Source organism: Polypterus senegalus, chromosome 13 (genome assembly GCF_016835505.1).
Source record: "Polypterus senegalus isolate Bchr_013 chromosome 13, ASM1683550v1, whole genome shotgun sequence".
Lineage (NCBI taxonomy): Eukaryota > Metazoa > Chordata > Cladistia > Polypteriformes > Polypteridae > Polypterus > Polypterus senegalus.
Genome location: NC_053166.1, coordinates 162189794 through 162203515, shown reverse-complemented (window position 1 = coordinate 162203515; position 13722 = coordinate 162189794). Strand labels below are relative to the sequence as shown.

At 51.7% G+C, this 13722-nt stretch overlaps 1 protein-coding gene across 1 annotated transcript; it reads left to right on the top strand.

Moving 5' to 3' along the window:
• Window positions 1-3198: 3198 nt before the first annotated feature.
• Window positions 3199-8833, top strand: LOC120542411 (astacin-like metalloendopeptidase). The gene is made up of 12 exons (XM_039774879.1): window positions 3199-3306; window positions 3571-3625; window positions 4071-4118; window positions 4357-4509; window positions 4613-4730; window positions 4828-5006; window positions 5096-5177; window positions 5261-5391; window positions 5976-6071; window positions 7723-7835; window positions 8265-8485; window positions 8576-8833. Exons 1-12 carry the CDS (start codon window positions 3220-3222, stop codon window positions 8583-8585), a joined length of 1293 nt encoding a protein of 430 aa, XP_039630813.1. The 5' UTR covers window positions 3199-3219; the 3' UTR covers window positions 8586-8833.
• The last annotated feature ends 4889 nt before the right edge of the window (window positions 8834-13722 follow it).

Here is a 13722-nt window from a genome sequence, read left to right as displayed (position 1 = left end):
GGCGCTCTTGTGCTGTTCTTTGTTTTGCCCACGTCCTTTCTTTTCTTTCTCTTAGCTGAGGGTTTTGTTTTCTTTTTCTTTTCATTCGTATTCCTTTTAAAGTCACAGATTCTATTTGTTACATTATTTTTATTTTTATTATTATTTCTTTGATCCAGCAGCAGCGCCCTATAGAAAGTGACTGACTGCCTCCCCCACCGTCGTGGGCTCCTCCTCCTCGCCTACCAACAGCGCTCATCTTCTCCAGGAGGCCTGCTGAGCTCGTTAGGCGCTGCTTTGGTTTCACCCGAAAGTTCAGCCACCTGGAGGCCGAAACAAAAGCAAAGCTGCTCTGTCACATGTGCCAAACTCTGAAGACCCCCTCGTCTTCTGCACTCTTCTTTGTCTTGCAGACTTACCTGTCCATGGAGAGATTTGCCTTTGGTGCCCATCAGCTGACACTCAGTAAGCCTCAGATGTGAGTAGAAACGTCTGTGAAAGTCTTAAAATTGAAGAAAGTTGCGATGAGCGTCGGCCCCCCTTATTCCGGTGATGGCGGGAGGTAGAAGGACATCAGCAATGAGAGGAGCTGCACTTGAAATGTTCCAAAGTCTAAATATTGTCAACTGTAACAGAAATGTAGCGTCACCATCTGAAGAAGATCCATAGGCAGCTGCTAAAGGATCACCACACATGCTTCGTTTTGTCATTTGGAACCTTCTGGGAGCAGCTTTTAGGGGGCTAGGACCACCAATAAAGAGTCAAATATCAAAGCTATGATCGCATTTGTGACCAGCAACCTCCAAATAGCAGGAAATGACATGCCACAGCCAACACCACCGATCCTCATCTTACTGAAGTTTTGTGACCCCTCATGTCCCATTAGGGGGTCAGCTTCAGTGGTCGGCTGATGCACAACCTCAAGGCCCCGCTGAAGACCACCTAATGGTTTTTTCTTAAGAGATGGAATTTCCTGCACAAAGAACGGTCCTTAAGTGACGTAAAAATTAGGTTCTGAAGACAGGTGGGGACCCCAAAAAGTTGGACATCCTGCATAGCAACACACCAAGAGGACTTGACCACTTCACTTATGTCCATGGTGACCCCTCTGGCCCCTAAGCCCACTCATATGTGGATCGACATGGACCCTCGCCTACCTCACTCCTTTAAGTGGGACATCCTCAGTCCCTGAAGTGACCCCCATGTCCTCACACTGAAATGTCTCCTCTCAAGTGGTCAGCCAGTTAGACCCCCTACCCAGTGAGCCGGCTGAAGGGCAGAGTGGACAAATTCTCCGGCTGGTGGGCCTGATTACAGTTTGGTGGCTGAAACTGCTGGACAGTAAGGAGGCAGCTCTGACCCTTGCAGGTGGATGTGGATGGACAGGTGGACCAACAGCTTCTGGAGGTGGTCTGCAGCGATTGGTCGTCTGTCTCACTGCTTGGTGCCAGCCTGTCACATGACCCTAAGACCACCAGGAATGAGTGGGGTGATCATAAGCCAATAGTCCGCTGACCTGCACTGGACACCAGCCTGGTCGGTCATCTACTTGGTTTGGGTCCCACCTTGTAACCTCAGGACCCTCCGAGTCATTTCTTTCAAACCTTCCACTAAAGGCGCTATATGAGGTTTTGCTCCCAAATGATTCCCCTGCAGTGCACTCTGGGAGTACGGCGCACAACGCTATAAGGTGCTCCCTCTGGGCCACTTTACATTGTTGTTCTGTTGTTGATTGGTCAGATGCCACCCATTCAAATGGCTCCTTTAGCTTACAGTAAGGGGGGGGAGGGGGGTGCAGCTCCGAATCGTTAGGCCTTTCCTGGAAGTCGGCCCTCTTCAGATGCTAATGCCGCCCTTTGTCTTCAGTCGCTGTGCTCTCAATTGAAACCACTGATGGTCTGCACAGCATGAAGACCCTTCTTACTTCTCAGTGGGAGGACCACCTCAGGCTTGAGGTTATATAGTGCCTTTCAGGCTCAGCAGTAACTGATCACTGTCCTCGTGTTTGCTTTGTGGGGTTCCTACTTTTGTTCTTGGATGTGTTATAACTTGCTTTGTAAGTCACCTTGGATGAAGCCATCCGCTAAATAAATTAATAATAATAATTAATAAAAACGGGTGAAACGACTCGCTGATGAACACTCAAGGTGAGCAGCTTGTGACCTCAACTCACTCCTCCAAGTCAATGGGCAGCCATCCTGGAGGAGGGCAGTGAAAATGACCCGTCACGTCGGTCACCATCATACCTGGGTGGGGCCTTCCTCTAAGGGCCACCTTTACCAGTGCACTGTTATTAAAGAGGTGGGTGACCACACTGGGTGTCCATTAAGAGCAGCAGCAACTCTACGTCCGCTTTACAGGTTGGGGGGGGCCTCAGCAGGGATGCTAATGGAGGAGCACATGGAGAACAACCAGCCTACCTGATGCCATTGACTTGGTGAAGATACAGCAAATGTGGAGAATAAAATACAATACAACAAAAAATGTACAACCGTGGGGGGGCTCATCAGGGTGGACTGAAGCAAGATGAGCAAGTGAGAGACCCCCAGGACCACTGGGGAGTTCTGGCACATGGCTCCCCTTAAAGGCGCTATATAAGTGGCATACATGAACCCAGTGTCTGACTTATACTTGGTGAGACCCTAAAATTATATGAAGTGTGGAGCCCCCCATTTCCTCCCCAGGCTAAATATACCAAAGTATTGAAGGTGAAAAGTGCAGATACATTTCAAATGAACGCATTTTACTGATTGCTTATTTAAAACTTCAAAAAAATCAAATTGTGAAATGTTGTGAGACCCTCAGCTGTGGGCTGAGTTCATGTCCCACAGCAGGGGGCCGTGCTGAGTGGGTGTTTCAATGTCCTGGGGGGGGTGTCACTCCATCTTGACTTCATATAGCGCCTTTCAGGAGGTGACACCACCCCATAATGAACAGCTGGCCTCACCTCTGCTGGAGGCTCAGCAGGCATTTAAGCCCCCAGTAAGCCCCCCACTTCATCCAGTAAACCTCACCTGATCCCCTGGCTGACTGACTGGGAGAAAAAAGCACCCCCCACTCCACCTTTACTCCCACCCCCACTGCATTCTGAGGGTTTCAGTAAATCTCAGGTGAGCTTCAGGTGGGCTGTTACAGAACAAAGGGGGCCACCTGAGCAGCAGCAGACACACCCGGTGGGATGGGATAAAAGGGCCAGCCTGTGGTGATCCACAGAAGAGCAGAAGCCTCCCAAGGGTCAACATGATGTCCAGAAGCCTCGTCGTCTTCTTCTTCTTCTTCTTCTTCCTCCTCGGTGACCCCCTGCACCTTCACGCCCTGCCGATTGAGGTGAGCCCCCTTTGGGATTTGGGGGTTTCTTGGAGGGGTTTTTAGAGTGGCCGTCTAAGTGGGCTTCTGTGGTAATCTTGTGTCTGTCACATGCTGGATAAGTGGGCTTCATTTATTCTGTGCATGTTATTTATTTATTTATTTATTTCTTGTCTCATTTTTGTTTGCTTTTGTTTCTTTGACATTTTGTAAAGTACTTTGAGCTCCAGCCTGTCCATGAAGGTGTGCGATAAAAATAAACATGTTGTTGTTGTTGTTCTACAGAAGCGGGATGCAAGCTTGGAGACGACTGTGACAGATAGCAACAGGAAGGACCCCGGTAATGAGACATGTTTGTATTGGGGGGGTGAAGGTGGGGGTCCCACATGGACCGAGCACACAGGCACCTGGCTGGCCGATGGTCTACTGCAGGTCCACGTCCTGTAAAATATGAGATGGGGAGAGCAGAAGGTGGCAGCGGTGGGATTGTGTCTGACAGAGTTGGAGACAAGCAGACCACTGCTGGAGTTGGGGGGGTGTTGTAGGGAGACTTTGCACTCACATTTGGGTCCTGGGGTGGGCTCTGCAGTGTCCACCTCAGCTGTGTACCTTCAGTCCTCCAGTCATGGGCTGCCCAGGACGGCTTCTTTACCGTCGGTCTGCACAAGCTGAGGGGTCTCTTCAGCCACCTCATTTGTCTGTATAGCGCCTTTTGTGAATTTCAATGTGTCCCCCTGTGGCTTCACTTTTGTCTGAATCAGTTTTTCTCATTCTCCCCGCAACAGGCATCACAACCACTATGGACGAAATCCTGCAAATCAACTCGGCTGACGGTGAGTCTGCGGTCAACTGTGTGTGAGGAATGGGGGTCCGGGCCGAAAAGGCAAGTGTGTGTGTGTGACTGTGTGTGAGTGTGCGTGTTCACTTGGTGAAATAGAGCATCAACGTGTGTGTAAAAGCGCGTGCACCTGTGTACATGTGAAGTGGTGTGTGTGTGTGTGTGTGTGTGTGTGCGCGCACAGCCCGGCCTGCAGGGGGCGCCGCTCCTCCTAACCCTTCGTGTCTCCACAGCTCAGCAGATCTCCGGCGGGCACATCATTCGTTACGGAGACGTGGCCGATTCGCTGATGAGGAACGCCATGATCTGTCCCGGCGACGGCTGCTTCTGGCCCAAGGCGAGCGATGGCTTCGTCTACGTGCCGTTCACGGTGTCGCCCGTCTACTGTGAGTTGTGTTCTGTGCTCTCGTGGCAGGGCGGGCGGGCAGGTGGCGTCGCCAGTCGCGTGGCGCCCCTCCCGGTCCTGACAGTTAACGTGTCCCCCCGCAGCCCCGTCCGAGGTCCGAGCCATCCAGCGCGCCATAGCGGACATCGCCAACAGCACCTGCGTTCGGCTCGTGCCGCGCACCACGGAGGTCGACTACCTGAGCTTCCAGAGCCTCGACGGGTAGGTGGCACCTCGCCAGCCGGGCAGCCTCGTCGGTGGCGCCGCGATCTCCCCCGGCCGCAGCCCTCACCGCCGCTGCCTGTCTGTCTCTTTGCAGGTGCTGGTCCTACTTCGGCATGACCGGCGGAAAGCAGGCGGTGTCCCTGAAGTCGCCCACCTGCCTACTTAAGGGGGTCGTCATTCACGAGATCATTCACGCCCTCGGCTTTTACCACGAACACAACCGCAGCGACCGCGACAAATACGTGAATGTCATCTGGAGCAACGTGCAGCCAGGTCAGGGGTCACCTGAGCGATTGGTGTTTGGGCATTCAGCCCGGGAGACCCCAGAAGTTGCTAACCCGCACCCCCTTCTCACTCCACAGGGCAGGAAGACCAGTTCAGCATCCTGCAGACGAACAACCTGAACACCAAGTACGACTACGGCTCCATCATGCACTACGGCAGGTGAGTCCCGCGCCCCCCTCCCAGAGCGGGCACCTGTGCCCACAGAAAACATGGCGCCTCATCTCTACTGCTTTCTACCACAGGTATAACTTTGCTATCAACCCATCGATGCCCACCTTGGAGCCCATTCCAAACCCTTCTGTCAGCATCGGCCAGCTGAGCGAAATGAGTGCCACCGACATCCTGAAGATCAACCGGCTCTACGGCTGTGGCGGTAGGCATGGCAGGGAGACTGTGGGGTGGGCACTAAATACGACATGGTGGGTCCTGAGCCCACCATGGACAAACTGTCCTCATAGTGGAGTGCCTTCTACATTCACTTGGTGACAGCATGCGTGGTGTGCACCAGGGGGTCGCCAGCAGGGGGCGCTGCTCACCCTGCACCTTATATGTGGGTTTTCAGAGTTGATACCAAATGTGTACCCATAGGGTCCACAGGGGTCTACAGACTCACTCCTGGATTGGTTGTGGTCCCCCTCAAGGTGGGTGGCTTTGCAGTGGGTGACACAGCAGCCCAGAATAATGGAGTAGTGAGCCTGGCACCTGCTTGTGTTCAGGGGTGTTGGTACCAGCTGGCTCTGGGCACTCGGTCTGTTAGGTGGGCTATCACACCAGTGGTCTGTACTCTTCATCAGACATTTCACAGATGAGGGGAGGCCACTGCAATGCCATCGCAGACGTCATGTCCAGACGTTCAGGTGTCGGCACCACTGAAGCCCACCAGATGTGAGCTTGTTGCCCGCCACTCAGCGCGCCTAATGTTCTTCTTCTCTCCCACCTTTGCTGTTTTTCTCACAGGTTCCTCAAATATGGAGACGGTGGTCCAGACTTCACCGAGCACAACGAAGCGCAGCACTACCACCACCACCAAGCCCACCACGATGGCTGGTCCAAGTGAGTCCTCCTCCTCTTCCTCCTCCTCCTCCGTGTTATTTGGATGTTTTCATTAAATCACCAGCTGACCAATCGATTAGCTGGCTTTTCATTGGCTGATTGACTAACGAGTTACCTCAATGCATTTGTGCCTCCTTTATATGAATTGTGGGCAGCATGGTGGCACAGTGCCACCTCTTCACAGGTCTCTTGCCCAGGTTACTGGGTGTGTGCTGTTTGCAGGCTTCCCCTGTGCCCGATATGCCAGGGCTTACTTGACTGGGGAGCTATGGGGGTCTGTGTGCCATGTGGCGGACAGGGCTAAATCCTGCCTTGTGGCCAGTGCTGCCAGGTCAGGCTCGTGCCCCGGCGGCTGCTGACTCGTTTATGGGTGCCAGGCACACGCGTGGGCACATTCCTGCTGGTTGCACAGTTCTTGGTGATATTTTTTGGTGGTATGCTGGGCTTTTTTTTGAGATTTTGAAACACTTCATGTGTCTGCCTGAACATTTCACTTTATTGAGTTGAAGTGCCCCTCATTGGCGAGACGAGCATTTCTGGCCACTCGATGGCGCTCTGCTCCCCTTGTGTCTCCCAACTTAACCTGCACACCTCCGTGAAGTGGCGGGCAGCCTAGTGGCACAGTGGCAGAGCCGCTGCCTCCAGGTGAGAAGACCAGGGTTTGTGTCCCGTGTGCAGTTTGCGTGTTCTCCCCACGGCTGAGTGAGTTTAAGTTCACAGCCCAGGGACAGGCACCTCCGGTAACCTGGCAGCGCTACCTTGGCACTGGCATGTGTGTGTGTGTGTGTGTGCCCTGCGATGTTCTTGTGCCCTGTGCCTCCCACCCAACCCCTTTGACCCCAGTCTGGATTAAGCAGGTTAGAAATGAAAATGAAGTCTTCAGGCGTGTGGCCACCAGATGGCGCTCTGCTTTCCTTTTTTCACTTTAATTTAAAACTCACACCCTGAGTGAAGCGATGCACGTGACCACCAGATGGCGCTCCATTCACCTTTCTCTACACTCACACTTTGGCAACAGAGTGAAATTACAGCCCGCAGTACCTTTGGCATCAGTTACAAAATGCCCATTGCGTGCCCAGTGGCACCATTGTTGTGTGAGGGGTATCAGATTCAAAGGGTGTTTTGTGACCAGCGACATATGGGGCAGGCTTGTGCCCACTACATGGCACTGTTTTCTCTTTTCCACATTAACTCGAGTGAAATGGTGTATCTGGCCACTAGATGGCACTCTACAGTATAAAGGCAGATTATGCACTTGACTTAAAGGGCTAAGCTGCTGCCCAGAGGCTCTGGGTGGTCTCACATTGCAGGCTGGCCGTCCCCTCCAGGTCTTGTCTGTGAAGCTGTCGGACGGACAGGTGGACAGGCAGAGCTAAGGGGGTCCCCGTGGACTGGGCTGCAGGGTCCTTGTGCTCTTACTTTGCTCAAAGACGGTTTGCATGGCAGGCTCGCTGGTGAGATGGCGTGGCTGGCGTCTCCATCGTTGGAGGGCACAGCTGCTGCAGGAATGCTGGTGTCCCCCTCAAGTGGCCTGGTGCCTCCCTCTGCTTTCACCATTGTTTCCTCCTCTTTCTGGGCTCATTTTTAAAAACAAGGAGAGCTGCTTGGCTGTCTCACCTGCCCAGCCACTCACTGTTTCATTTTCTTCCAGAATGTGCCAACGTGGTCCTGACGGCCCCATTTCAGCGCTTCAACTCGCCCAACTTCCCAAGTCTGTATCCGAACAACGCAAACTGCCAGTGGCTGATACTGGGGAAGTCAAAGGTAAGGCTGAGCAGGGGTGCAAACTGACTGTGTGCTGCTTGGGGTAGAATACAAATTGTAATCTTGGGGGGTCAAATTCAGCCTGGTACTACGCAAGTGGCGTCATTGTAGTTAGAAGCCCCAGAGTGTGTCCTCCTTTGACCTCATTGGCCCAATTGGTGCCCTCACTGGGCTGAGAGGTGGGCAGCAGCGCCATGTCCAGTGTTTCTTTGTATTTTAGGATTAAAGGCCTCATGCAAGGCGCTATATACTGTCAAGCTGCTCCGTGTGACCTCTTCAGCCCCGCCCCCTCATTTACATGCTCCTCTGCAGCTGTGACGGCCTTTGCTGAGTGGCTGGCTCTGCTGTAGTGCCCGCCTCCTGCCGTGTCACTCACTCCAGCCCATTGACTGCCAAGTGACCATTTGGTGTCGTTTGCCTCCCTGGCAGGTTCTGCTGACCTTCACCGCGATGAACATCCAGCTCACCGTAAACTGCGTGGCCGACTACGTGCGGGTGTACGACGGGAGCAGCACGCTGGCCAAGCCCCTCAGTCCCCGCCTGTGTGGCTACACCGCTCCCGCGCCGCTGACCTCGACGGGCCCCAGCGTCCTGGTGGTCTTCCACAGCGATGCCTCCCTCCAGAACTTGGGTTTCCAGATCTCCTACAGGTGAGGCCCGCCTTTTGTCTTTTGAGGGGCACACAGAAGGCACCCCTCACTGCCCAGGAAAGCCCCGCTCATGCCCCTTTTGTCTTTCAGGTTGCTATGATATACAGAGGGGACTGCCTTTGGTGAAGTTGCCCCCCATCATCCGCCTCTGTCAGCCTGCCCAGGACAACATGCAGGACGGGGGCGGGTGAATGGGACCCTCAAAAAAGGGAAAATCACAGGGAGAGGGGACACCAGGTCTGGGACTGCTAAGCTGAGGAAATGCCAGTCAGGAAGGCTGGAGAGGTGCAAGGGATTCTGGGAGATGGAGTTTTATCTGCTGCCTGCCATTTGATTGTTAATTGTTGATTATTTTACTTTATATTTTTTTTAATAAAAGTTTTAACAAAAATGAATTAAGTCTCCTTGTCATCTGACTGCCTACCACTGGACCGTCGCTGGGGATTGTGGGAAACGGGCCACCCTCTTGCACCCGAGGCCAACGTGGAGGACGTGCTGTGGGTCAGCCGTAACTTTTATGTCACCATAAAGTCCAATCAACACTCAACACGTCACCCTGGGCGGGGAAGTCAAAGAGCTGCGACCCCCCGAGCCTGCTGAGGGTTTCTAGTCGTGCGGATTCTTGGGGGTCCTTTACTTGCTTTTTAAATGTTTGCTTCCACTTTTATACTCCATCAGCCTTTGTGAGAAAACGTTCGAGGGTCTCTGCCAGGAGAGGAGAAACACGAAGAAGAAGAAGAAGAAGGTGATGAAGATCCAGCAGAGAGGAAGATCTTAAAGAGTGAGAGGAAGAAATAGAAAGACAGAAAGGGATGGAGAATAAAAGACAAGGAAGACACGAGAAAGAGTGAAGAGAAAGAAAAGGAAAAAGAGGAAGAAAGAAGAGAAACGAGGGAGGGAGAAATGAAGCACAAAGAAATTAGGAAAAGGGGGAGTCCGAGAAAAGGAAAGGCCGATTTATTTTATTAAATGTGAATAGAAATGAGTGGCGATCACCACAAGCCGCAGAAATCTGCTCAGCTGCCGAATGAAAAACGAGGACTTTGACGCCGTAATGCGAATTTCTTTCTGCCGTCTTCTGTCTTTTTAAAAAGATCGAAACCTTTCGAATTCCAATATGACGGCCAACTAACAAACCGTTCATTCGACATCCCGAGTACGTCGAGCCCCTTCAACGAGCGGGCGGCGCTCCTGCCACTCTGAGTTGGTTGGCTTAACTGTCGGGTGAACCCGAAATGACGCACGCGGCCAGTTAGTTCACTGCCAGTCAAATACAAATCATGTCACTCTTCAGTTTACTTGATTTGCACTTATCTGCGTTCTTTTATATTTTTCCACTGAAGATCCTTTTCTCAGTAAATCTGATAAGACAGTAAGACAATGAGAGTGTTGTTCGTCGTCTGTGTATTTGCACTTTCTTTTCGGCACAATTGATATTCCTGAATTTATGTAAACGAAAGAATTATGAAAATATTATTGAATTATTAAAAGAAGTGCCTTATGACTTGATCAACTGATAACCAAAAACCATATTGCATTTATGTGTCAGTTTAAATGTGTGATTTTGTTTTAATGAACTGAAACTTGAATTGTTGACTCGTTCGTTTACGCTTAGAAACCCATTTTGGAACAGCGGGTACCAAGAAGATCCGTCCGTCCATCAACCGACCCGCCATATCCTACCTACAGGGTCACGGGGTCTGCTGGAGCCAATCCCAGCCAACACAGGGCGCAAGGCAGGAAACAAACCCCGGGCAGGGTGCCAGCCCACCGCAGTGCCAATAAGATTTGCCATTTCCAAGCAGCACTTCGGCGCACTTAAACACGACGGACTGCGCCCGGACGGGTGACATTTCTTGTTTAACTGAGTCGCTGAAAGAAGAATCGGAAATAAGATGGCACGCACGAAACGTGAAACTGTAATCGTCGATTTTGAATAAACTCACTTAGTTACGGTGAATTAGGATTACAAAGAATTAAGGAAAGGGACAACATTTAGAATTCAAAAGGTGAAGTGAAAAGGCCGAGCTGGGCAGACGACAGCCGAGAGCTCCAAGGTCGGTCCGGCTCTGCGCTCTTTACTGCCGGATGGGTGCGCGCTCTGCGTCTGCGGTGCTGATTGGTGCCAACGAGACGGATTTGGGGGGGGTCAAATTTTAGATGCTAACATTCTGGACCTTTTCAAATTGTTAGAAACTCCTCCGGACAGTCCATGGCGGTGGGCAGCCCGACAATCACTGAGCACCGCAATACAAAACGCACAGAGCGGCCCTCCTCACTCCTGCCTCATCCAAACCCCACGCCTTGACGCCGTTTAATTGAAAGTCTCATCTGGAGCTGCTCTTCCTTTCATAAAAGTGCAAAAAAAAAAATCAAAAACTGACTCAAATAAATAGAAATTGAAAAAAAGATTAAAAAAAAAAGAACAAAGCAGAAAACAATGGGAGTCCGTCTGTCCTCAGGGTTGAGCAAACGGAAAGTCGAGGGCCCTCCTCTGATCCCCTGCAGGTCACCAGTCCTCACACTCAATGGTGGGCTGGGGCTCCCTAATATGGGGGTACCTGCAGATTCTGTCGGAGGGGCGTTGGTGTTTCACCCGGGCACACAGTTTATTATAAAGTTCTTTCCCTGCCACTGCATCCAAAGCACGTGTTTTAAAATCCACTGTGGCTTCCTGTACCCCATCTTGTGTTTGGAATTTTGATTGAACTACGAGGTCTGGAAAGAAAGAAAGAAGGAAAGAGAAACAGATAGTGAAGGGGCAGCAGGAGCGGAAAAAAGAGAAAGAAGGAGTAAGAGAAGGAGAGAGAGAAGAACAAAAGAAATCTGACAAAGGCGTGGAGACCACTTAGCCCTTTTGTCACTCGTTTGTTCAGCTCAGGGGTCTCCAGCTCTGGTCCGGAGGGCCGCAGGTTTTCATCCCAAGTCTTTTCTTAATCGGCGACTCGTTTTTGCTGCTAATGACCTTCTTTTGTCTTCGTTTTCATGGACCTGCTATTTAAGACTCCGCCCCCCATTGTTTAATTAGCGGCGACACAAAACGAGCCCACAAGCGCCCAGCTGACTCGTGTCCACCACACAATATCTGAGAACTGAGAAGGCTGTCCTGAATTTAGGACGCTTACCCGGGTGGTCCTGTCCTGAAGTGCCCCTAAGAGATGATGTCTGACCCTCACATCAGTGGGCAGCCCAGGGCCTCATCAGCACTCCGTTTGGACGGTGGCAGGATGAGACCACCGGGGTGGGATGGGATGGGGGGCACGGAATAAGAAACTGGTTGGAGTAGAAGGAGTCTGAGGCCCCGACTTAGCTGGGCTCACATCTCAGGTCTGTTTGGGGGCCATTGAAGGAAATAAAAAATGAAGCAGACTGAGTGTTAAAAAAAAAAAAAAGAGTTTGTTAAAATGAAGGGGCAAGAAGGACATTAGCAGCAAAAACAGGTTAGGATGAGCAGCCCCCCAGGACCGGAGCTGGACAAAGTGTGGCACACTGACAATCCACTCACGCCGGGCAAGCTGTGTGAAAATCTGGGCAGGCAAAAGTCGAGGCAGATCACAGAGACACGACGGAGCAACTGTGGAGGGAAAGTCTCGGCCCGGAGATCCACATCTGGAATGGGGCTTGCAGGACCACCCCAGTGAAGGAAAACGGCAGAGACACGGGTACGTCTGCAGCTCCGCCCAATACAATACAATACAATGTGTGCCTTTAGTGGGCTTTAACAGACCCTGCCTCTTGACAGCCCCCCAGCCTCGACCCTCTAAGAAGACAAGGAAAAACTCCCAAAAAAAACCCTTGCAGGGAAAAAATGGAAGAAACCTCGGGAAAGGCCGTTCAAAGAGAGACCCCTTACCAGGTAGGCTGGGCGTGCAGTGGGTGTCAAAAAGAAAAAGGGGGTCAATACAACACAATACAATCCACAGAACAGAACAATAAAAATAAAAATTGTACAAGTACAGAGCAGAATTTAACAGGAGATGATATCCCATAATATGATTTGGATTTGTTTCGAGTCCCGGGGACTCCCCCTATTGGCCATTCCACAGCGGAGTCAGCCCTGGGCCAGCCAATCCGATGGAAGGACCCCTCTGCCCAAAGACTCCTGCGATCCTCCATCAGAGATGACTTGACCTTAGGCAGGCCGAACAACTGGGCAGGTGGGCCGTGGAGGTCCGTCTGATCACCACACAGAACTCCAGTGTTAGACTGAACGACGGCACCGCACTCAACGTCCCTGTAGCGCCATCTGACAACGAAGCCCTCAAGAGCCCTGCTGTTGTGCCCTCATCTCCAGAGACCACCCCAGCATTTTGAAGAGCTGTGTGGCAAGTAGACGCTAGGGACAGCAACATGGCAGGGAGTGCCTTGTAACAGCGCTGACAAGTTGCATTAAGCACAGTTTGACTTGGCATTCCAGCATGTAAGCAGGGCCGGTGCCACCATTAAGGCGAATTAATAAGCATTTACCAAAGGTGCAGACCAAAACGGGGTGGGGGGTCCCAGCAGCACGGGTTGGTTATGGCACTGATGAGCTTGGCTAAGGCGCAGAATATCTAAGTGAGCAGCTTCAGAGCCAGCAGCAGGGGGCGCCTAAAACAAAAAACGACGAATTCCGTCTAGTAGGGCAATGGCGAGTGGCCCTTTTAAGGACAGCATGTCACCTAAAACAGGAGAGGGGACCATTCTGGCTATATGCTTGGCTGGAAAACCCATCAATGCTTCACCATTTTGTAACGAATAGAAGAAAGCTGACGGACGAGAGGCGCCCATTCAGTCCATTTGTCGCTCATTCATTTAGCGAATGGCTCATCTGTCCCAACATCTCATCCAGCACTTTATCGAAGGCTGTCAAGCTGTCGACATCGATATATCGGACTCATTTACACGATAGAACTAAGAATGCTGCCACATGAGACCTACAATTAATAACCGGTGCATTACTCGGAAGTCGAGATGCTCATCGATCAGAATTTCATTCACCCTCAAGCCCCGACACTCCGCTAAGCTCCATCTTGAGCCTGGCACGGTGCAGAGTTAAGAGTTAACGCTCAGTCGTCTCAGTTACCAAAGGCGACTTGCCTTATTCACCATCAGTTGAGCTGAACCTTTCTGAAATCTGCTCGGCCGACTCGTCAAATCAAACGAGATTCGCCCACTTAACTGGCCCAGTGAAATCCTCCCTCCTGCCCTCCCTCTCGAGCACCAGCACGCACTTAGGTACGAACTTACGCAAGCAC